This window comes from Pyxicephalus adspersus, chromosome 2 (genome assembly GCF_032062135.1).
Source record: "Pyxicephalus adspersus chromosome 2, UCB_Pads_2.0, whole genome shotgun sequence".
Classification (NCBI taxonomy): domain Eukaryota; kingdom Metazoa; phylum Chordata; class Amphibia; order Anura; family Pyxicephalidae; genus Pyxicephalus; species Pyxicephalus adspersus.
The window spans coordinates 86,258,033-86,284,027 of NC_092859.1; the positions used below are offsets into that span (position 1 = coordinate 86,258,033).

General features: G+C 36.1%; 1 protein-coding gene across 4 annotated transcripts in view; it reads left to right on the forward strand.

Moving 5' to 3' along the window:
* The window catches only part of CPM (carboxypeptidase M), a 45,375-nt gene that overhangs the window by 15,390 nt on the left and 3,990 nt on the right, over positions 1-25,995 (forward strand). For 3 of the 4 annotated variants that reach the window (XM_072401340.1, XM_072401339.1, XM_072401338.1), the window contains exons 2-7: positions 918-1,077; positions 20,625-20,722; positions 21,538-21,710; positions 23,176-23,360; positions 24,532-24,672; positions 25,093-25,245. In XM_072401340.1, the coding sequence (XP_072257441.1) occupies positions 20,708-20,722; positions 21,538-21,710; positions 23,176-23,360; positions 24,532-24,672; positions 25,093-25,245 (667 nt within the window). In that variant the 5' untranslated portion in view covers positions 918-1,077; positions 20,625-20,707. Of the gene's footprint in view, positions 1-917; positions 1,078-20,624; positions 20,723-21,537; positions 21,711-23,175; positions 23,361-24,531; positions 24,673-25,092; positions 25,246-25,579; positions 25,723-25,995 lie in introns of those variants that run through there. The other variant, XM_072401341.1, reaches the window with a different exon arrangement.

The following is a 25,995-nucleotide window of genomic DNA, read 5'->3' on the forward strand; positions in this document are numbered from 1 at the left end:
CCATTAACATCTTCTTTCTGTGGTACATTGTATTGAAAAAGTGCAATAATGCTTAGTGGTAATGTTCATTGAGTTATGGCATCCTGTTGGTACCAAAACACCCTAAAAAAAATACATGCGTCGTTTTTTTAACGACATAGCACATTTCACAATAGTGTCTTCCCATGCGCTGTGGTGTGAATCTGCACATGTATGTCACATCTGTATTGTCTTTGTGCAGTAGGGTTGTTTTATTATCATTAACCACCTTTCTTTATAAAGTGCCAACATATTATGCAGTGCTGTACAATAAATAGGGGTTGAAGATGACAAACTTGCATACCTGACAAGTGCAAACAATGACACAGGAAATAACCAAATAGATTTTAATTTGCCAAAGCAGTGTAATTTGCCCATTTATCTGAGTAATTATCAGCTTGCAATAGGATTTTCACTTAGTTTAGTGAATATGTTGAAAAATCACTTTGCAAAGGATAGCCAATCGTGTGCACAAAATAACAGGATTTCTGCTTTAGCATGAAAGCTCCACCTCATTCACTAAGCTAATTCTATTGCAAGGTAATAATTACTTTTCTAAGTGAACAGCACATTCATTCATTTAGTAAATCCACTCCTTTGTACCTATAATCTCAAATAATAGGTTCAATTTACAAATCTTTAGCACAAGATTATTATGACTGTATTTTTAAATCTTGCTGCTGAAAATAATTCCCTTTTTAATGATCCTTATCCTGGTGTGTTAGCTTTGTGAATTGAACCTGATGTCTGTTGTGCGGGGGCCAGAAACATATTGGCTTTTTCATAACCGGTCATACCCTAGTTTTTAGGAAGCACCCTTGAAATATTTGTGTAAATGTAAGATGCGTATATAAAAAACACCATATTTGCTTTAACATCTTTTTTTCTTTGTAATGCAGTTGCTGGTGACCACTACGTGCCTGGGTTTTCTTTCCCTTTCTGAACAAAGCCTGGATTTTACCTATCACCACTCTCAAGAAGTAGAAAATATATTAAGAGACTTCAACACCAAATATCCAGCTATAACTTATCTCTACAGCATTGGGAAATCGGTGGAAGGTAATAGTAGTAACTTGTCTAAAATTCTTGCACTGAAAAAAAAAAACATTTAAAAGGATTAGTATACTTGGCCACTTAAGGGTTTAGTGTGCAAGTGGAGTCTGGTAAATTTAATTGGTCTGCTGATCCAAATCCAAATTTGTTTTTATTGATAGAGCAGAGGGGTTCCTACTCATCTTGCATTTTAGACATTAAACATTATATATGAATTCAATGGGGCACCCTGGTATAATTGCTGTGGCAGGTATACATAGGACATAAGAGACTCAAAATAATTAAGCTTACATTGGGTGTACTCATCTCTCCAGTAATGCTTTTGCATGTTGCAAAATTCATGCCAGCATACACAGATTTGAGTTTGATATTGCTAATAACCATTTTATTTTTTTTTTAACCTTTTTAGTGTCCTCTTTAGTGTCCAATGTATAGTCCCAAGGTCATCATATGTTTAATGTCTATAGGGACATTAGGATTTATCTCTGTATTGGAATTCATAGCAACCAACTTCTGTATTACATTCCATACAATCTCTTAAGTGCAAACATTTGCAAATCTGAGTATGATCCAAAATAAAGTTTCATGAGGGGATGGTGTAATGTTGGTCATTTAAAGTGTAAAATTTTAATCAACCCTTAGCCAATACTCAATGCAGATATGGAGAATGAACTCTAGAAAAAGGGGAACATAATGTTCTGTTTTTAGTAATACTCTGAGTGGTAAAAGGTCAGGAAATGAGGGGGCCCTAACTGTGACATTTAAGCAATAGGAAGTTAACAGAGGATCTATCCTCTCCATTTTTTTACCATAATACCATATACTGTTCCACTTTAGTGCTCATCTCTAAAAAGTAAAGGAATGATATTGTGTGCTGTCAGCCACATTGGGTGAAAAGGGGTAAAGCTACGTACACACGGCAAATTTTTATCGCCCGATAATCGGCATCGGCCAAATTGGGCGAAAATCTGCCGTGTGTACAGTCGGTGTCGTCCATCGTCCGAACGACCATCCTGCCTGGATCCACGGACGATGGACGACAACCGATCCTAATGAAAGGGAAGGGGGAGAGCGCGCAGCAGGGTGCCGCTCCGTCGCTCTCCCCCTCCCCTCTCCATAGAGCATGAACTTAATCAGCTTAATCAGGTAAATATGACATTTAAAGAATAAAAAAATGGACATATGCATTTAGTTCAGAAGTTTCAACACGCATATAGATTTTTACTGTTCCAACAAGCATATAGAGTTTACATTTGCCTATGCTTGCTGGAACTTGCTTTATTTATTTTTCTCCATGTAAATGATCTCCATATGCTAACTTTCCACTAATTAGCTTTGTGTAGCATTGGGCTACTCAATCAACCATGGAGAATGTTGGTGCTTGGTGGCACCCTTCTTCTTGGGGGAAGAGACACAAAATAAAGTTACTCTTACTGGGATAAAAAACATGGGAATGAGGCAAAACACACAAATGTTGTTGTTTTTTTCAGCTATAGTATTATAGATAGTATCATATCCATGGAAAACAGATGCCAATGTATGATAACATCACTGATATCAATATCAATGACAATATTTGTGGGAGGTTGTGCATGAATAGGGCAGACACAGATGCATTGGGATATCTGTATAATTCTGTAGAATGTGTCACTGCTATATCAATAAAATAAACTAGCCACAAACTAACACTGTATGTCACCAGTGTTTTGTGGTTTCAGTTCCCCATTCTGTGTAGATGTTACAATTATATTTTTTAAGGAAATTGTCTTTTGGTATATAAACGCTGAGATTTATTGAGCCATGAACTGAGCATTCTTCTTTTGTGTTTTCTTATCTTGAATTTTTATAGCACAAATATTTTACACAGGACTTAACAGAGTCAATTGTCATGTCACAATCTAACCATAGTCATGGTCTAATGTTTAATGGGGGAAGCCATTGAACCTATCAGTATGGGTATGGTTTGTGGGAAGAAACCAGAGTGACCAGAGGAAACCCACACAAGCAAGGGTAAATTACACAAACCTACTAATAGAACATAATACAATAGTCTGTAATGACCATACTGTGTATTTACATTTTTTATAGAGAAAACACTCCTTTATACCCCTTACTTTTTAAAATAATATACAATGTATAACAAAAACATAAATTGTATAGGGAACTATTAAAACACCTGCCAGATTATTTTGTGTACCATTGAGGAAATGCCCCCTTATTTCCTGTGCTAGAAGCAAACAAAAGGAAGTTAAAAGGAAACTTCCCAAAATTGGGTGGGTGCTCCCTGAAGACAGATAAGCTTTATCACAGCTAAGCAACCAAGGCTGTTTAACAGTGAGAAACCTTTTGGTTGGGTGCAGCCAAATTTGGTTAAGGTAGCTGGGGGATGCACAGACAATATCATGTGTCATTGTCTATGTCATACCCTTTCTAGTGTTGGTTGTAGGTTAAACATGGAGAATTAGGAAGGGGACGAAATGAGTGAGCAGTGATCATAGAATGCTTAATGATTTAGAGCAAATAGTTTGTGAAGATAAGGAAATAGAGAGAAAACAGGGATTATGTTTTACTGGAGCTATTTAGTGCTAAACAATCTGTTTCTATAATTGAGGCCCTTCAAGGGATTTTCAGGTGGTTCCCTTACAAGTGTTACTAAGCCATTGTTCTTCCCTTAAATTAGAGACTATACTTCAATTAGATGTACCGGTATGAACCATGAATGGTCAGAAGTGACAAGACTTAACTAATTGCCAGTTTGGAAGTTCCCTTGAGATAGGCTACTTGGAAAGACGGGTCTCCATATTTCTACTTTGCAGCAGTGAAAGGTACTCTAGCTTTGTGAATTACCATCTTGATTTACCTGGTCTGAGGGTACCATTTTATTACTAGCGCTGATGCCCCAAGTGAGAATGATGAAGAGTGAGTTAATGAATCTGTTATTGTGGTATACAAAGAGTGACGAGTTTGCAAAACTGCAGCTGTTTTTTTCCATTATTTCATGTCATGGTCTTGTTTCCTGTTTTAATCTACTAGGAAACTATGCAAAAATGGTCTCTAATGAATAAAGTATTATAACCAAGGGTTGGAGAGGGTAAAATATGACCCCACTTCAACCCAGCCCAATCTTACTGGAGAGATTTTAACTTAGAGAAAACATATGAAAAAAAAAGAAACTTTTATTTTAAATGTGATATTTTGATCTCTGTGTTGGTTACTGCTTGTCTGATACACAGTCTGTTTACTTGTTGCATAAATCCTTTGACATATGCTGTTCAGTTACCTTTATTTCATAGCAGATCCTATGGATGCCCAATACTGCGTATTTGGTGCATATTCCCTAATATTACAATGTTAATTTGCCCTGGTGTTGATCCAATAAGCTTTACTGTAAAAGCAGCACAAGCTATTTAGGGATTTGATACAGCATCAGTGCCAGCTTAGGGGGCAATGTAATCAAACACTAACCCATAGGAAGAGGAGAGGATCATGGCAGCAGCGGTGACAGGGTGGAGGTGAGGAGCTCCCACACCTTGCATTGCTGGAGGAGAGAATTCTCAAAGGTAAGTGTGCATTAGGATCTAATAAATGCTTACTTCGATAACTCGACAAGGCCCTGGGACCTAATACAACCTTTAGATATAAGTACAGAGAAGGAGTTTGTTGGCTTAATCTTTATGTTATTCTTAGTATATAAACTCATGCTAAATCCCAGCGTTGTCTGAAATATTTAACTCTTGGCATATGTTTGATATTCCCACTGTGTAACTATCTCATGGGATTAAACTGTCAGTGCAGTAAGCCATTCTGATTAACCGGATGTTTTAAAGTAGCCATACCATGATATTTAGCTTATAGGCAAGATTAACTGCACTAAACGTTTCAGCTTTATATATATATATATACATAGCAGTAGTTGTGAGAATTTACAGCTGACACTGCCCAACTTGTCCAGGACCAGAACAGGAGGTCAGCTGTGGCAGCTACCATACGTCCTAATTTATTGTTACTATTTATACTAATGCTACTATATTTAAAGGACCTTGATCAATGTTATACTATGTCTTTCAGGAGTCTACACTGTTCACTTAGCAAAGTCAGTGATCACTCTGCATAACTCATTTAGGTTCAGGGAATGAGGTGAAGCTATGCTGCCCTCAGCCAGTGTATCAGGTGCAAGCAAATATCATGTTTTCTTTGTTTTTGTTTTTACTTGCATGTGACTGACTTTGCTAAGTAAAAAACCTAAACCCCTTTGAAAATCAACCTCACTGTAGGGAAAACATTTTTCTAAGAAATAAGAACCAAGGTTAGGACATGCCACCAAACTAGCAGATGGTTTGATGTATTAATGCTCTATAAACATCAAATTCCTCAGCTAGATTTTCCATGCCAAGCGCATTACATTCTATTGTCAGTTATACTATAAACCCCATGTAAGGTAATTATTATTGTTAATTCCTCTAATCATTTTCATAAGGCTGTTTGTTCAATATTCTGGCAACATTGTTTAGTTATTTTAATTGAATAATAGCTGGGATATTTTTATGGAGTTGATTCAGAAGAAAAGAGGAAACATAACAAATGTGGGTGGTGGGCTTAAACTCTTTCTTATTGTTACAGTTACTACAATGTAATTCCCAGGAGTGCTGTGAGTTCATCATGTGGTTTGATTATACCCCAGAATTCTGCATGCAATGATTTAGCAGAGAACTGTATGTAAGTACTAACCTCAGGGGTCCTGTCACATAAACAGAATAACTCGTTCATGTGAATGTTATAGTACTTACATTTAAAAAATGCTTAACGGCTTTCAGCATTCCTTCCTTCAATAGCAGAAGGAGTGTTGAAAGCTCATGTCTTACATTGCTGCAAGTTCCTGTGACTGATGCATTATGTACGCTTTTGTACTGCTATGTACTCCAGTGTTGGTTCCCCATTCCTTGAAGTGAATAGTGTGTCTTACATGCTCTCAGTGTCAAAGGAAGTCTTGATTAAAATGAGCAGCAACTCTGAATAGCGCTTCCAGTAACACCAATTGTCCCCATGATTAATTATTCAGGTGTAACAACTTTAGAAGGTAGATTGGTTGGGCGGTGTCATTGTCAGAAGTCTCTGCTGCATTCAAAGCTTGTTCAAAGACTTCTCACTTTAAAATGCCAGACTCTTTGAACTGTAATTCCAGTAACACAGCAGTCTTGGAGGTAACTATGTAGCAGCGGAGGTTGCTTTTGTCATCAGGCTATAAATAATCCCTATTCATGACAAATAGATTGAACATATTTAGCTCGCTGTGCTACATTTTTGGTGTAGCTGACTATGGTGAAGTCTTTGGCAATATGAGACAAATTTTTTTAAAAGTTTCAGAAACACTTTGCTGAAATACAGTACTTGAAATGTAACTCACTAAACTGACAACAGCATGCTGGGGTGTTTTAAATATGGCCCTTTCATTCATCCCAATCATTACCACAAATCAGTGTTATCCAACCCTGAAACCAAGGTTGACATGGTTATTTGGTACTTATAGTTCACCCCCTGTGAATGATTGTCAATGTTGTGAAATGACAATGATTTCTAGTGGTCTCATGTAACAAATGTCCTGTCTCCAAATGTCTCATGCATCATGTCTTCAGGCTAAAACCACACCTGTTCCATATTTACAGTTTCTAATAATTACCTGTATTATGTTTAAGGTATCTGACAATCTCATTTGGTTTTATATATACTAAATATAATAGGCATTCCCTTGTTGAATGCTGGGGACGCATTTTACCTATCATATAGAGTATGTTGACTACCAATGTCTTCATTGTTTAATTGGCAGCATTTTCCATGTTATGCCTATTAGATGTTCTGCAAAGCAGACATTCTTCCAGTATCATATGACTACACAAGGTATGAACGACCTAAGTCTCAGCAGTAATCCTTTACTTAGGTATGAAGTGACTGAATGTAAAGAGGCATCAAGGTTGGAATTACAACCAGAGAACTGTTATTTTCAATGGAGATAGCTCAGCAATGGCAGCTTTCATATTTCTCCCATGACAGGTGTCCTTTAATTTATTTGATATATCAGCCTAACTGTTTAAACATGTAAACATGTTACATTCTTTTAAGACTTTGTCACATAACAGCAAGAGACCCCTTCCCATCCTCAGTTTGGATTTCTCTGGCTGCAAACAATCTAAATGCCCTTGAGATTTTGCTGGAAATTTGTGTTTGTTAGTATTGTATTTGTAATTTTATAATTATATTTTTTAATTAGCTGTATTATTTTTTTGTCATGCATCAATATTGTACTAGGCAGCTTCTCAGCCGGTGCTGCGCTGCTAGTTTTCAAGACATACCAAGGTAATTTATTAGGAATCCTGGCATTTTTTCAGAGGTGGAAAGAGCAACCAGAATGCTAAGAGGTAATTTACAATAACACGAACATGAAAACTCTTTGCAGATAATGTCCAGATTGAAATTCGAACCAGAGACCCAGTGTTGCAAATTATTATGTTGTTAATAGTGTTTCTTTTTTGTGTACAAACTGTTATACCTGCTTGTCAGTTGAATGGACATCAGGTTGGTGGCCTCTAAAATGTCAGTGTACCAGCTTTGCCTCCGTGTCCAACATACGTGTGCTGATCATCATCCGTTCCACACTGTTCATCGTGACATTTTCATTGTACAGTACAGTGATTTGCCACCTATTCTACATATGTGAAAAATTAGTGTACAGGGAGTGTGACATTCAAAAGGCTAGAAATAGACTGAGTACATAGTTCAGTAAAACCCCTAAAGCATCATTTAGGAACAAAAATGTCAGGTTTACAGCATAACATGTTGTGTCTATTGTAAATGTGAAAGTGATAAACTATATTTAGAAATACAATAGTTTTGCAGTTTTAATTTCGCCTGACTGGTTGATTATAATACTAATATTGTTCATAGTAGTTTGTGCTGTTTTATGTAAATAAGAACCATCTATTTACAGCAAGCCATTCCCACCACCAATGTAACAATAGATCAAAATGATCCGTGACACAATCTATCTGACATGTTTTGTAGCAGAATCTGGAAGACCATAAATCTACTGCACGGATTGTATACTTGATTCATGGCTGCACTTTAATATGTGATTTATTTATGTAAACTTTTTAGGCATTTCTCAAGGTAATAGTGGTGCAAATGGCAAGTTTTTTTAGGTAATGTTTGTCCATATAGGTTTTTATTTTTTACCTGGGGCTGGTATACATCAAAATAGGAAGTATAAAATAAATTACTGTACCCTACTCTTAACTTCCATCATCATGGATCATGTTTACTCCTAATAAAGATGTCTTCTGTTTTATCAATTGACTTCCCTAACTTCCTGCATCAGGCAAAACAGTAGTGTGTGTGTCTGTCATTTTGAAAATCAGATATTGCTAAGACAAATGACCTGAGACAAAATAACCTAAAATGACAGCACTAATTTACAGTAGGCCATTCCCACACCCAGTGTAACAGTAGGTCAAAACTAACCATGACACAAAGATCAATTCATGTTCAATTACATGTTTTGTAGCAGAATCTGAAAGACAGCAATTCTATTGCACTCAATTAATATGTATGTGATTTATTTATGTATAACACTTGAAAGTCTAGAGAATGATTAGTTATTATTTGGTATACTTATGGTAACTAAGTTATTATTGTAATTTTTGTGTTATTTTTTTAGTGTTGCCTACCCCTTGTATTTGAATATTCCACATTCCCTTATGTATAAAGCATGCATGTGTTATTTCTTTGTACTGAGAGATTGGATGGGTGCCTCCACCCTCTATAGCCGGTGCCATCTGTGATCCAGAAAATGTTCTGACCAAGCATTTCTGGCAGTATAAACAATTCCCTAATCTAGCCCTTGCAAGGCATCAATGAGTTTAAAACAGGCAATATCACATTTTACATAATAGGGATGAAAATTCTTTCTTGACACATTCAAAAAACTGTACTGGTAAAATGATGGGAAGGGAAGCTTTGTCTGGCAAACAATAATAAAATCCCTGTACTAGAAGAGTCATTGTTAAACCTTCCTTTGAGGCTATATTGAATATGTACAGATATCTGGTATAAGTTGAACATTTTCTGCAGTGTTTTAAAGGTCATTGTAATCCAATATCTGATATTCTTTGTTTTGTGACATCACTGACAAACCTGTTTGGTGTATTGTGAAACCAGGGTCAAGGTACAATGTCTTCAGCCTGTGGTATCATGAGGATAGCATTAAAATGTCATTTTTGTCATTTAACATATATGTAGCTCTTCATGTGTATTAAACACACCTGGTAAATTAATGGAACTGGTGCCTGGAATTATGAAGTGAAATCCCTCTCCTCCGCAATGCACACAGAGGAGAGGGAGTGTGCCCTTACCCCGGCAGCGGAAATGTTAAGGCCGGCTGCAGTAAATAGGTAATGGAGGCATAACAAAGGAGGCTCAAGAGCCGCAGGTTGCCGACCCCTGCTGGAGGCTGGAACGACCAGAGGGCGTTAGGCTGGAACAGACTACTGGCTAGGCCGTATCTGGCCTAAAGGCTGGAGTTTGCCTACCCCTGATTTAATGTATGTACTGCAATTCCTCAACACAGATTAGCAGTCCACTGTAACAAAATATATTCAACTGACCAGGGGCAATCTCTGTATTTTCATATGGGGAGGGGAGGGGTACCTCAATTAGTCCTCTCTCCTGCCCTTTCAAGAACTTGACATTGCAGTGTATATAGTACTTCTAGTGTCACTGGAAAAGATCACGAAAGATCATTTATAGCAATAGCAATCTGACAGTCCTTCAGTTCTAGAACTAGTAGTACAATTGCAGTCCCTCACCACTACACCTTTCTTCTGGAACCCATGGTTTACTACAAGCTGTACTTTTATTAATTCTTCTGGATGTGGGCTAATTTATGGTAACAAGATCTCAAAGAAAATAAATAAATAAACCATTGAATATTAAATTTGATATCTAATGATAAAACCAACAAACAGATTAAAGTGGTGTCATCAGAATAATTATATTCTTGTCTCTGAACTTAAGGAGTATACCCTACCTTAAATATAAGCAATTATTTCCACTAAGACTGGCATGAAGATGCATCCTAAAATTACTTTTTCTTATTTTGATTTGAAAAAAAAAAACAAAATTAATGTTTTAGCTGTGCAGGTTTTTACCTATTCTGTATAAAGGTTATGAAAAGCTGATTTATTTTGATATCCTAGGCTGCATTTCTCAAGTCTGTAATGGTGTGTTGCTCAACCTTTTATGAGCAAATCTTTGCTCATATATGTTTTGATTTTCTACCTGGGGCTGTTATACTTTAAACTAGTAAGTATACAGTATTTACTGTCTCCCATTCTGAACATCCTTCATCCTTGATCCTGTTCACATGTTAAAAATGTTGCATTACTTGACCTTCCTAAAGACTTGCTTATAGCAAAACAGTATTGTGACTGCCTGTCATTTTGAAAATCAAATGAAAAGCATTCGTGTAATGCTAAGCCAAATGATCTTTGACATCTGCTTTATATAGACTACAAGGGGGACTAGGTTTGGAAATGTTGGCTTACTTATTATTATTGAACATATAGTACCAACATATAACAAAGTGATTTACAGAGTCTATGGTCATGTCAATACCTGGCCCTCAGGATCTAATGAAACTGAGTTTTGTTGGTAGTATAGCAACATTACCAATGGTCTGTACCGCCCATGGCCTTGCAGTGACTATGTTCCTTATAATTTATATATACACATAAACCACTGGACTACTAATGAAAAGAGGCTTTGTTTGCCACAACACAAACTACTTGAGCTATTGAGTGATATAATTTTGGATAGGTCTGTAAACGGTGATAGGACACAGCATAACAAGAGCACCTATGGGCTTCTATATGTTATAAATATGTCAGTGAGGCATGTTAGTGTCAATGAAAAACTTTAACTGTAGTCTAAAAACTAAATTGTGTCACTTTCTCCTGTTGTTCTCTGGCAGCTACTATCACTTAGGGGTGTTTTGCAGAAATAGACCAAGATAGATAGATAGATCTCCTGCTTACTTTAATTACAAAATCTCCAGACATTGTATGTGCTCAGTCAGGAGGAGAGAACAGATTTGCTCTTAAACAATGTCCTTTAAAATAGGAGTAAACATTAGGAATTATAATAGGAATACATTCCCATTTTATAATGAATAAACATTTTTAATATGTTGTTGCCATAAGCAAAACACACAGTGCTGGGCATATTATGCAGTTTTTATTTTATTTTGCTGAAAATCCTCTGGAATAACAAAATCATTCTAAAGCTACTTACACACATCAGAACTATCGTGCTTGTCTTGTGCAAAAATCTGTTCTTGTTCTTCAGTCAGCCATGGCAGATTGGCGAACAACCACTCTGCACTCTTATGAGTGAAGAAGAGCACAGCGGTGTGTTGTCTTCTTGTCCTCTCACACTCTCCTCTCCATAGAACAGATTGTCGCTGAGTGTACAACACTCATTCATTCATCTGTCACTGTAAATGATCACGAAAGCTTTTAGCGACCATCATCAGATGTCTTTCTGCCATCTTAAATATGTTCTATATGCAATTAGGTTAATTGGCTTCCCCCCAAAATTGACCTTAGACTGTATTAAAGACATATGACTGAGGTGGGGACATTTTGTGAGCCCCTTTGAGGGACAGCTAGTGGCATGACTATGGGCTGTGTACAATGCTGTGTAATATGATGGCGCTATATAAATACTGTGTAATAATAATTTTCATAATTTTGCTGCAGTGTATGTATTATTTTGCAGAACATCTCTTGGTTAGAGGCCAGAACTATCCCATATGCTTATTGCGAGTTAATATTTCAGCTTTGGAAAGCACCCAAGGCCAAGGTTCCTTGAAAGGGCTAGAAGGTACAATGATCTGTATCAGATTGTGTTTGCTACTTTTTTATATTGCAATCTTTATTTGAACAACATTCCATATAGTACATACATACATGTACTGCACTGTTGTTGTTTTCCATTTTCTTCCTATTATTAAAAACCATAGATATCCAGAACTGTTGAAACATTTTTATAGATTACTTTCAGAAATCGGGATACAAGATAAGTGTACGTCTTGAATTTCTAGAAATTAATCCTTAGAAAAAGAGAAGTATTACACTATGTGTGTATCTTTTTAAATGTGTTTTTAGAATAAAAAAAAACATCTTTCCCTTTTACAGAAACCATTTTATAAAAAAAAGTAGATTTTAAGATGCTCAGATACCCATGGTTAGAGGGTTTCAAATGTATGGTTCCCTTTAATGGTGCCACTCCATATGTCATTCTATTTGCTCTACAGCTTCAAGCGGGTGTTTTAGGAGGAGTGCTAAAAAATTAAAATCTCAAAATTATCCCCCTCAAGTGTTCTATGTGAAGGAAAAGAAATGACACTCTGTGCCCCCATCCCTACTCCCTATTCACTAATCTATCAATCCTGCCACAATCTACTTTCACTACACCCCCACCTGCTTTCTCTACTCTGAAAGTACCAACCCACCCTCCTATCCCTATTTGTACACTTTTTACACTTCAAACATTACAAGTTATCATTGTTATTAATATTATTATTATTAATAAATGGGATTTTTATAGCACCAACATATTTCACAGCGCTGTACATAAATGCCCCCCAAACTCCCGCTACTCTGCAACTCATCTCTCAACCACCATCATAACTACACACCCCCCAACCCAATTCCACCCACCAATCCACACTCTCTCCACTCCACTCTCAACACCCACAACACACCTACATGCACCATTGCATCTGCATGGTCACCCTGACCACTTCATTTGCCCTGCCACTGTCACCATACATGCCACCATACCAGCTGCTACTTTCCCATCATCTCCGGTCCTTGTCCCCACTCCTAACCTTGCCTATTTGGAACGCTCACACTTTTGATAGTATTTTTGATAATATTTTTTTAAATATGTTAGTATGGACAAATTACTGAACTTTAAAAAGAAGGACATGACTTCTGGTTCTCAAGGAAGCATTTTCTGGACTGCAGAGTTACTGCACATTAAAAGCTTGAGTGGTAGCTGAATATCCTACTCCATTTTCACGTTACTGTGAAAGCTACCCTTTAATCACCAAGAGAAGTTAATTCTAGCTCTTTGTTGGCAGACATTCAGTTTGGTAGATATTCATCTGACCTGTACCACTAGCTTGATCTATGTATCAAAGTAAGCTTTGTACTGTATCCCACTTCTGAGCTGCCTGTGCTTAGAGAACAAAATGCCAGCTTTGTTGTTTGTACCTTTCTAAGTCTCCCATAACACAGGTTCCTTAAATATGTATTTCTCTTGTTTTTAACAAGAAAACACTACCTAACACAATATCTAGCTACAAGCTAGATCAGAGTTGTTTAGTCTTTTTTTTATGTTGGGAACGTAAGTTCTGGTGTCAATCACCCTCTTAGGATCAAATTGTTATATTAAATCTTAAACCCCCAGAAAAGAACAGGAGCGCCTTTAATGTATAACTATCCACTGCTGGCTTATTTTGCATCATTGCTGGGTAAGATTATTTTTTTGTAATGGATGTGATGTGAGGTCATGTAAAAAAAACAAACTGTATTGAGTGTTTATTTATATTAAGGGCACAAGAAATTGGTACGAACGCCCTATAGTAAAATGTTGATTATCCCTCGCCGCTGACTTTTCAATTTTCAATATGGCCAGCCCTACAGACACATTTAAAATCAAACTAAAAGTAACATAAATAAAAAGCATTAAACATTTTAGTGTAATTTAATTGCATTACCATGAGTTGCAATGTAATGTGCATTCTTCATGATCCAAAAAAAAGACACCGGGCAGCACGGTGGCTCAGGGGTTAGCACTCCAGCCTTTGCAGCGTTCGAATCCCACCCAGGACACTATCTGCATGGAGTTTGCAGGTTCTTCCCGTGTCTGCGTGGCTTTCCTCCGGGTACTCCGGTTTCCTCCCACATCCCAAAAAAAAACATGCAGTTAAGTTAATTGGCTTCCCCCTTCCCCAGTGTAAACATGTATTGTAGCCTCAGGTGTGCGGACAAGCCCTATATCACGAGCAGGTAATAGTAGAATGATCAGCACAGTCACTACAGTACTGTCAATTGTCAAGAAATAGCAGAGCAGTGCAGTAAATTACCATACATTTTCAGCTATTCACTAGTCTTTTTTCAACATAATCCTTTTTAGAAATAAAGGATCCCAGGACACTGGCTCAATTTCTAAACCCCTGGTACAGAATGTTATGTTTTAGTAGTTAGGAAGGAAAAACAAAGTTTACCAGTTTCAGTAATAATAATCACAAAGTTATTTGAACATTGGCATAAATGTCAGTGTAATCTGAGAGTTGCCAAACTTCCACGATGATTGATTCACCACCAATGGATGTTTGATAACTCATTTTAGTTGCTTTATAAAAACGCCCTTAAAAATCTCTTGCCAACATCTTTACTACTCTACTGTGGATTTTTGTCAGAACTACAAATCACAGCTGCCTCGCCAGTTTAAACTTCGCAAAACACATTGGAATTTTTTTACAGCCTGAAGAAGACATATAAAATTTTCACGGTCCTGATTGGGCTACAGCAGATGCTCCTAAAGAAATAACTCTGCTCCCAGATGGGGATGTGGACTGACTATTTTTAACTGGAGATTTCACAGGAGGTCAGGGTAACTGCAACCTCTTCATCCCTTCTCCTATCTATTGCAGCTGTCAGGGCTGTTAGGATCATAGGTATATCACATGGTGCCCTTTGTATACAATTTTCCAACATCTAGAATAAATATTGATATGAATATTTTTTTAAAGTAATATGGTCCACTTATACAGGTACAGGTCTGCAACTATGGAAGATAATTTTGCTGTTGTGTCTGCACAAACCTACCCAGTGCTCTATTGCCACCATCATGAAAGAAACCTGTACCTTCCGCCTCCCAAATGTCATAAAGAGGGGATGAGAGCTAGGGAGAAATGTTAATTCTAGAGATAGACTATGCAATTGTGTCTTGATGTTGTTTTTTTTTCATAACAATATAGCAACCTAAAATGATTTTTACAATCAGCTACAAGTATTAAATGTACTTTCCATTTGATTGATTAAAGGCCATTATGCACAAATGTACCAAGATTTCTAATCAAAAAATCATATCATAACATAAAAAAGATTTGGTTTCATGGGAGACCATTCTGGGCAGGGAACTCCCTCCAGAGCTGTGGCAGGTTATATGGGGTAAAGCTCATAAGAGTTGGGTATGTACGTTGACTAGGGAAAATGTATATAAAATTCTTAAACATTGGTACCAGCCAGACAGGCTTGGCTCCATATATCTGTCTTGCAGTAATAGTTACTGGAGGTGAAATTCTCAAGTGGGCACCGTTTCATATTTTTTGGAACTGTTCTAGGATAGTGCCTTACTGGAGTGGGGTGAATGCTTTGCTCAATAAAATACTTAAAACTCTATTAGTTTAGATCCGGTGACCCATTTGCTGAATGTTCCCATAAATGAACTTTCCAAACTGAGGAGGACTATTGCATTCAAAATCACCTACTCCGCCCTCTGTTGTGGAATTGAGGACACATGTAGGAGATATTCGGCTGCTGAAACATCTATTTGCTAGGCTCAATAAGAAACTCGAGAAATTTGAGGAAATTTGGGCCCCTATGGGATTAAGCAATTGCTACTGGTAATATGGAATACGGATTAACTGTAATTTTTTCTGTGTTGCTCATCTGAACTTTAAATATAGTTGGTTGGACAAGTTGTTTCCCTAGTGAGATCTTGGATTTTTTCCTGTTCTCGTCTTTTCTTCTTTTTCCTCTTTCTTTTCTCATTTTTTTTGGGGGGGGAATTTGCAAAGGCATTTATTTAGGAATGCTCATTTGTTCTACTTAATGCTAGACAAGTAATGATTATGTATTGATATAATTGATACAAAGGTTTAGAAAAACACAGGTGTATTCGTAATATTGTCTTTGTTCCTGTGGATTTATATGTACTTCATGATGTTTATTTTTATGTTCTGACATCATTCTGTATTTTATGCCTACCCTTCTCTTATTGTTTACTATATGTTTTATTTGTTTTTTTGTGATCCTGCATTGTTGTATGTATGTGTGTGTGTGTATATATATATATATATATATGTTAAAATCTTTAAAAAAATTACACTTAAAAAAATAAAAAGATTTGGTTTCAGCGCAATGGTTCAGGAAATTATAGGGTAAAAAGACTTCGCCAGATTAATTTTATGTAGACTTTCTGCCCAAATAACTATCAAAATTGCGTTAATTCAAATTTCTTCAAATCATCTATTGTGTCAAAAATGAAGGGACTTCTGACAGCAGGCAATGTAATTAAATGTACTTTGTCCCTAATGGCAGATTTATATTGTTAGTAGTGGTAATAATGATGATTGTTTCTGTAAGTTCCTGTGTGTATGTATGCATGTGTTTTAGTGTGTCTGTATGTATGTATGTTACTTTGTCTTTTTTCTAAGGTTATTGGGAAGGCTATCTAGTTAATAGTGTGTCAAAAATGTTATAACCATTTTTTGCACAGTTGTTGCTCTTTAGGTCTGTGATTATCAGGTTTTAGTTGAATTAGTTGTAAAGGCAGCAAAGCAAAGATGATTGTACCATTCTGTCCTTATTCTAAGAACATTTCCATCTACTGCTATGCTTACCTATAAAGGTGTCATATTCTATGCTTATGACACACCTAAGGGACAATAAGCATACTGACAAGTGGGTTGTATTTTATGCTTATTTAATGCTTTATGTTTGGATCCATTTTTTGTGCTTCTTGGCAAAGTGGGCCAAAAGTAAGATTTAGCAGGCAAGGTATAGTCGTACTACGTTTTTTTTATTCACAAGCCAAATGTTACATGTATATATTACCCATTGACAGACCACCAAGCAATGGCATGTGGCATATGAATCCTAAAATTTTGCTCCAAGATGCTGATGATGCAGTAATGGTGGGGAAAAGTGAAAATGTATTCATGCTAGGTTTTTAATAGCATGGCACTCTCTTCCTGAATATATCGATGTTTAAATTGCTGCTTGCTGTGTTTGTAATAGTACTTTAAATGCTGCCATTTCACCAGCATATATGTTTGTTAAAAGGATTATAGGGGTGGGATAATGTTATTTTAATAGCTTCTTGTAATAAACCTGGAATAGACTTGGAAGAAGATACTTTAAGGGAATGCGCTTGGTAAATACATGTAATTGGATTATTTAAACTAATAGATTCTCAGACCAGCTCTGTGAAACTCGTCGGCAAAACACCAGAAAAATTCCTGGTGGAAAATGGGCGACTTAATAGAGTTAAAGTGCTGTATTATTCACAATAGGTTTGTACATTTTTTTGATGATACAGTGTACATTAGAAGCTGTAGCAAGATCCCACCTAATATCCTCTGGAGGTTATCCAGCATCATTTAGCCCTTTCATCCTCAGCCTTAATTCTCCTGGTCTGACACTTCGTTCATTCATTAGATTTCATTCATGGAGGCTCAGCATCAAATGTGGCCATTACCTAGGGCAGTCTGCAGTCAATCACACAACTCGCATAGCAATGCCCACTCCCATAGATTGACGCTGCTTGAGTCACAGCTAGAGGCACTTGAGAAGTACTGAGGCAGGCTATTTTGAGATTACCAGGAAGCTATGTACAGCAACCTGCTGGTCCCTATCGCCAGCCTTAAGTTGTCTGCATTGCATAGAGAAACACACTATGCAGGTACACAGTGACTGTTATATTGCAGCTGGGTCTAAAATAATGTAAGTAATGAAAACTTAAATTTTTTAAGTTTAATTGCTTTTCGATGAGAATGGGCCCAGGGAATGCAAAGTATAAACTTATAAAACAGCTTTAACACAATAGTGCAGTTCCACATCTGTTTGTGTTGTGTGAATTATCATTCCGTACTTAGGGTTTAACTCATATGGGCTTATATGGCCTTGCCCTGTTTTTGTCAGCGAATAATATGTCTAAAACAAAGTTAGACTCCTGGGGAGTAAATCTATGAATCAGTGGAATTCCATAAAAACTAATAGAGCTTGTCTTGTACTAACACTTGTAAAGACACCCAGCTGTGCTAGATACCACAAAAAAGACCGTGCCTAAACTTGGCGTGAAACTAATTTGTTTGTTCAGTCTGCAAATAAATCATTCTTTCATTCTCATTGAATTTTTGTCTTTAAACTGATCAAAGAGATTTATTTTTAACCTAGCAGGGAGGGAAAAAACATAAAGATTCATACCCAATAAATTTAAAAGGTCCTTTCCTAAGCAGTCTTTGTAGAAAAAGGAACAAAAAAAAAAGAAGAAAGAAAAAGAAAAAAAAACTTGACCTAAGTAAGAAAAATTGCGAGCAGAAGGTGATGTGCCTTTTGCAAAAAAAACATAGTTACCTGCCTGTTCAAAATCTCTTCCTTAATGCACAGTGCTTAGTATCCCACCGTATAGAGAATGGATGTATGGGAATGTATGCATGCATGTATGGGAATGAATGAATGCTTGTGTGCATCCATAGAGTTACATCAGTTTGGAATGGCCAATCAAGATGGCCAAAGATGCATAACCCAGAAGAGGCCTGGATAAAGATGGTGATTAGGCAAATATATATTACAATCCTTGCATGTAATATGCACGTATTTTTAGTTAAATGCAAGTTATGTAAAAAATATAAACTATATCGTACTAAATAGTACCATTAGAGTTCTATTTCTCTTGGGAAATAGAGTACTAAATTTGTGTGAATAGAGTAAAGGAATCTAAAGATCAAATACCTGTAAAAATTGGTCTGGTAAGGAAGGTGGTTTAGTATGTTGGTGCTGAAATGGTTAAGAAAGAAAAAAGAGTAGCATGTATCATATTTTAAAGATGACTGTAATCCTATAATCATTATCTTCTTGCAAAGGATATGGGTGCATTGTGCTTTATTTTTGTATTTTATAGTGGGTGGAAAGTAGGACAGTATCTGCTATTCACACGACAATGCATATACCTATGGTCTATTTAAAACAAGTGTTTCATTACTCATGGTGGCATGCCTTATGTGCCATAAGAGTTTGTTTATGATTATGCCAATAAAACACACTTTGAAATATTCCCATAATAAAAATGTATTATATAAAAGTTTCAAAGGTGTTCCTGTTTGGCCACTAGGGATCAGAGAGTGTTACAAAATTATTAGTCCATAAAAAGTTTACCATAAATGACACAACTGTTTTAAGGATCTTATTATCTGCACCTCTTTTATTCCCCAAAAGGTTAGGTATTAGTATTTACCTACAACGCCACAAAATTTGCCTGAGCAACATAACCTCAAATGTTCTTAGGACATATTTTATAAAATAGTAGAGAAGAGAAATGCCATTACCCATATTAGTATAAGTGTTAACATTTGATATTGACCTAGTAGTTGTACCCCTGTAAACCTCTGTAGTTATATCCTAATTTATGGGAATGATTTATGAAAAAGTTAAGTAAAGAGTATTGGTTGCCCAAAGTAAGTAAGCAGATCCAGTAATTAATTTCTATGGGCCTGATTTATTAAAGCTCTCCAAGACTGGAGAGGATACACTTTCATCAGTGAAGTTGGGTGATCCAGCAAACCTGGACTGGATTTCTTCAAAGTAATTTTCTATTTGCTGGCAAATGTTTTGAATCCTGGACCAGATCCTTTCCAGGTTTGCTGGATCACCCAGCTTCACTGATGAAAGTGTATCCTCTCCAGCCTTGTGTTAGGTATAGGTTCTCCACTACTTCTACAAGTTTGCTTTTAGATTCCTTGTCACAGAATTTATTTGACAATAAATGGATTTATGATTTATATTATTATTTTTAGTAAATTTTATTTTTAGTAAAATGCATATAACATTTATATATTCAAAGTTCAGTAGTTTACCTCATTTTTTGCCTAACCCATGTGTTTCACCTACTGAAGATGCCTGAAAACTAAAACAAAACTTTAAGTATTATGGCAGAACACATGGTCAATATTTAAACAGGATTACCTGTAGCAAGCATTTCAAAAGCAGCTAACCAACTTTCCAAATCTCAAACAAGTCCTGAAGGTGCGTAATAGTGTGAAATAACAGTGTCTTGTATTTGTTTGCACTTCCCTTAACGATGGGGCTTGGAGAAATCTGACTCAGAGACTAAATGACAGTATGTGAGATCAGGCAGTACACAAGGCAGTAATGGCACTCTCCAGATAAAGGGTCAATATCAGCCTAAATATAAATAATAGGTATTAAGATATCGATGAAATGCATTTGTTCTATGACTCTTTGGATAAATGTTTTAGAATGTTTATATTTCATACTAAAACTGAATATTTTTCTGTTGATGTGCTGTATGTTGGCATCTTGGGTTTTAAACAAATTTAAAAAAATGTATCCTTGGATCAATTAATATCCAGCAACTGAAAACGTAAGCTATACATCCTAGATTTTAATACAAGTTATTTCTATTTACAGATAGACCCCTGTGGGTTTTGGTTGTGGGATTACATCCAACCACACACACAATTGGAATTCCTGAGTTCAAGTATGTTGCAAACATGCATGGCAATGAGGTATGTTTCTGTTTTAATGTCTAGTTTTGTACATGGATCCATAGAAATGATTTTACTGGGAAAAAAAAATACAAAAGAAAGCTATCTTAGAAGTGTCTTTTGGGTGAGGGTGGCCAGTGTAAATAAAACTAACTGCTATGCTTTCATTTTAGAGCAGCTTCTTGCTTTTTTTATATTAATTGAGATTTTAACATCGTTTCTCATTCTCAACATTTTCAGGGATTGAGGGAAAATCTCCTTAATCAGGAGGGTAATTAAAGACTTGACAGAAGTTATAACTTTTCTCTACTGTATCCAAAATGTTGGCTGGATTTATTCTTTTCAGCTGCAGCTGGTTTTTAATTCTTGTTTTGAAATGACCAAAAGAGTCACTATTAGGCTGTGTGTGTCTAATGATTGTCATAGAAATAAAAAGTGGATTTTTCATGTTAATTGCCAGTAAATGGGCTGTAAATATTAAGGAGTATTTGAATCTGCTTCCAATGTTTGCATTATGAGGAGTTGTAGAAGGATGCTATAATGTACCCCCTCTTGGCAAGTTCTTGATGTCTGAACAACATATAGTGTTAGTGTATATAACAATATAGTTTTATTGTTATATATTTGTAAACTAAAAAAATACAGATAACTGGGATGTCCCAATTTACACCATATTTTTTATATAATTGCTTATTTAGCTTTTCTGGAATTCAGCTTTAATAAAAGGTTCATATTTGTTCAAATATGGAGGTAACAAACTGTTTTATGTAAATAACAATCCCTATTTAATTAAAATCTGCAATATCATTTTCTGCAATTGTTTTCATCCCATCTAGGCAGTCGGGAGGGAACTGTTGCTTCATCTAATAGAATACCTCCTGGTAAATTATCAGTCTGATCCAATTATTACACAATTGATAAATAAAACCCGCATACATATTATGCCTTCTATGAATCCAGATGGCTTTGAAAGCTCCATTGCTTTGGATTGTAACTCCGTATTGGGAAGGTAAGTCAGGATTCTTTTTATGTGGGAATTAGGATCTTTGGGTGAAGAATCATTTTCCCTGACACTTACCTACTCTAGTACTCTTACCTACTTTTGTAACTGCACAACTTCACACCGACATTAGGCTTTTGCCTGGAATTCTTTTTTATGAAGGAAAAGACTGCCAGAAGAATAGTAGCCCAATAGTAGCTGGCGGATTATACATACATTACCGGTCAAAAGTTTAGACACACCTTCAATGGTTTTTCTTGTTTTACACTTTACATTAATAATAAGGACATCAGAACTTTGAAGGAACACATATGGAATATGTTTTTAAACAAAAATGTGGTTAATGACCCAGAGTATGTATTATATTTTAGATTCTTCAAAGTAGCCATTTTTGATGCACACTTCTAGCATTCTCGCTATTAGTATCATGGGGTAGTCACATGAAATGGTTTTCTATTAACACAGCAGGGCATTGTCAAGTGGTAATTTCAGGAGTGTCTTGTCTTCTGTGTTTGGGACCAATAGTTGTGTTGTGCAGAGGTAAGGTAGGTACACAGTTCTATACAAGGAATAACCCTATTCAGCCACTGTTCTACTCTATATTATGGTAACCACAGTTTAAGTAATGAGAAATGACAACCTGCGATTACTTTGGGACATAAGTCATACAGAAAATGCAGTCATGGAAACCATCAAAATTTAGGATGAAACTGGCTCTCATCAGGACCTTCCCAGTAAAAAAAGGCCAAGAGTTACTTCTGCTGCAGAGAATATACTTATTAGATTTACAAGCCTCAGATACCACAAATTATCAGCACCTCAGATTAGAGCCCTCATTATTGGTTCACAGAATTCAAGTAGCAAACACATCTCCGTTCAGAGGAGGCTGCGTAAAGTATCCTATCTGGTTTGCTTTTATCCTGGACCAGATCCATTCCAGGTTTGCTGGCTCGCCCATGTTCACTGATGAAAGTGTATCCTCCCCAGCCTTGGAGAACTTTAATAAATCAGGACCAATGCTCCCAGTCTATGGTCTGTTTGACACTTTGTTTAATTAAAACATAACTCCATATGTATTCCTTCATAGATGTTTCCTAGTTGTTGCTGCTGCTGCTACCCTAACATTGCCCTTCAAACCCCACACAAAAAGTTTCTTAGTTCTTTTAGGGGAACAATTTTTTTTTCTGTAGAATTTTCAAACCATGGGTAAAAAGACTAGGTGCTTGCAATGGTATTTATAGATGAGAGAGCCTGGAAAATTCCATTGTGGCTGGTTTCTTTGGATATTCATTAGTGCTGGTTTTAGTGACCACATACTTGGTATGTATTTAGGCAGTGTGTGGTTTTCAGGTAGGAATACATTAACATATAACAACTTCTGGTCTGTATATAAATAAACACAGACTCTTCCTTAAGCAAAGCTTTAAGCTAATGGACTTAATTTCACTTTTCTTTGACATTTGTATTTTTTTAGGGCAAATAAAAATATGTATGATCTGAACAGAAATTTCCCTGATGCTTTTCAACAAAACACTGATCCAGTCCAACCAGAAACCAAAGCTATCATGGATTGGCTTACTAAGGAGAGTTTTGTGCTATCTGCCAATTTTCATGGAGGTGCCTTGGTTGCCAGCTATCCGTATGATAACTCTCCTGTTGGTAAGATTCCATTAAATGTATTCTCTCTGTTACCTTTTTGACAGGCATACATCTGAAATATGGAGTATGTCCGTACTGAATCTAACTAGTTATTTTTTTTAAAGCAGACCTGTACTCCAAAAATGTAATTCTATGCTTTAGGCCAAATTGCCTACATTGTTCTGCAGGTGCCAACATGTCAAGTATGGGTGTGCTTTGTCCTATTCTTGTATGTTCTGTGCCTATCTTCCGCTTTTTTTCTCCCCTGCGCATGCTCAAACCAAACCAGGAATGTTCTGAATCTTGGGAAGCCCATGTCATGGAACATTGGCCTAGATTTTAGGACCTAATAATGGTCCCATGTCCTTTTTCTAGTGACTTTCAAGATTTATTGCATTTCCATACTTGTTTGGTATAAGCATGGACAGGAAAGAAATGGCCAGTTGTAGTTACGAGCTGTTAAGACTGTGAAAACCTAGGCACATGACTAGGAGACAAATATCAACCTATAACAGGAAGGCCTGAAAATGTATTGTTAAAAAAGAAAAAACAAATCTGCATATTTAAAAAAAAATAAAATAAAATGACCCCCTGTCAATAAAGTCCATATTATGTATTCTGACCTTTTTGATGTCCTATGTGATCAAACAGTTGCTTTGCTTCCATGTTTTTCCTTGCACTGCTAATATTACCTTAAATTGTTTTTTTTTCAGCTCATAAATTACTCTTTGTCCCTGTGGCACATTTTTTACCAAATACTTTTGGTCTAAAACATTTAAATCAAATATTTACTGTTCGCACAATTATTTGTTTTTTGTTTTGTTTTTTATTATAACACTTATTTAAAAAAATTTGCATATAGAGAAACGTGTGGAAATGGTAAAAAAAATTATCTGTTGAAATAACAACTTTCCTTGGTATGCCACAACCTTGCGTACCAGTCCTAAAAATACTTTTCTCCTGGTTACCCTAACTATGAATGTTTTGTTTTTCTGCCTTCAGTGGCAGGCTAGGTAATGCATCCTGTTTAATTCTATGGCAGAGATAAGTACCACAGCTCCCTCTAGTGACCAATATTCAGAATGTTATATTTAGTACAGTACACATTAATTACAATGATTTGTAGGAATGATGTGCCTATTTTATTACCTGCTATTTTTGTTTTATTGACTAAAATATTTTAATCACACAGCACCCCCAGATAATGATGTGTTGAAGTATCTAGCTGAAACATACTCCACAAATCATGCCACCATGTCCAGTGCCAATTCATGTAATTTAGCAGGATTTCAAGGTGGCATCACCAATGGTTTCTCATGGTATCCTGTGAAGGGTAATTCTATTTTATTTGTTTTTTTTTTGTTTTTTTTTTGAGTATTACATGATTTTGCATGAAATCTACTAAAGGTGCTATAGGACATTTGTTTTTCGTGTGTTAAAGATGAGATTTGTGTTCCTTTAACAGAAACATGTCCAGCACATTTCTAGAGCTTAATGTTGTTTTATTAGGCATTAGAATTAGCAGGTGTTCGGTAGACACAGCCCTAAATGCAGCCTTGTTTTGCTTTATTATGAGAAAGATTGGACAATTCAAGATTTTCTTTTTATTAGTTATAGCAATAGTTATTCTACAAAGCTTTGATTTCTGTGATGTCCTTTTCTGTTGCTGAAATGGCTTTGGGAATGAATTAGTATTGACATTTTTATCTTATACAAGTTATAAATATCTAAACTAATTCCTTCATGAATACAGGTGGCATGCAAGATTATAACTACATCTATGGACAATGTCTTGAAATTACTCTTGAGGTTTCATGCTGTAAATATCCGGATGTTTCCACACTGCAACAGTACTGGAATGATAACAAAGCTGCAATGATTGAATACATGAAGAAAGTGCACATGGGTATGTATGTGTCAATAATTCTTCCAGTTTATGTTACCACAAACCAGCAGGAGGGTGAATGCAGGAATGCAGGTTAAATCTAAAGAGTTAAACACAGGGTCTGTGACTTCTTTCTGCAATATATTTGACAACCCATGATTTGGTATAATAAATATATATATCATATATATCTTAGAAGCAGTCAAACCAACCTTTATTAACTATATACAGTACACATTTGTAGTTACAATTTAGTGTCCTGCTTATGAAAAAGCCCATATATTCTGTCATTGGTGCCCTAGACAAGCAACTAGGAAGAGATATTAATATTCCCATATTTCTTTTTTTATGACAGGTTCACAGAATATAGGCTGGAAGGAGAATAAATCACAAATGTGTTGGTCAGATTAAACTGTCTGTTCTGAATTGCTTCTAGCAGGTGTCCTGCTCTGTGGTTTTCACATAATACAGTTAAGTCAATAAATATTTGGACAGAGTCAGCTTTTTTCTAATTTTGGTTCTGTACATTACCACAATTCATTTTAAATGAAACAACTCAGATGCAGTTGAGCTGCAGACTTTCAGCATTAATTCAGTGGGTTGAACAAAAAGATTGCATAAAAAATGTGAGAAACTAAAGCGTTTTTACACAATCACTTCATTTCAGGGGCTCAAAAGTAATTGGACAAATTAAAAAGCTGAAAATAAAATGTTCATTTCTAATATTTGATTGAAAACCCTTTGCTGGCAATGACAGCCTGTAGTCTTGAA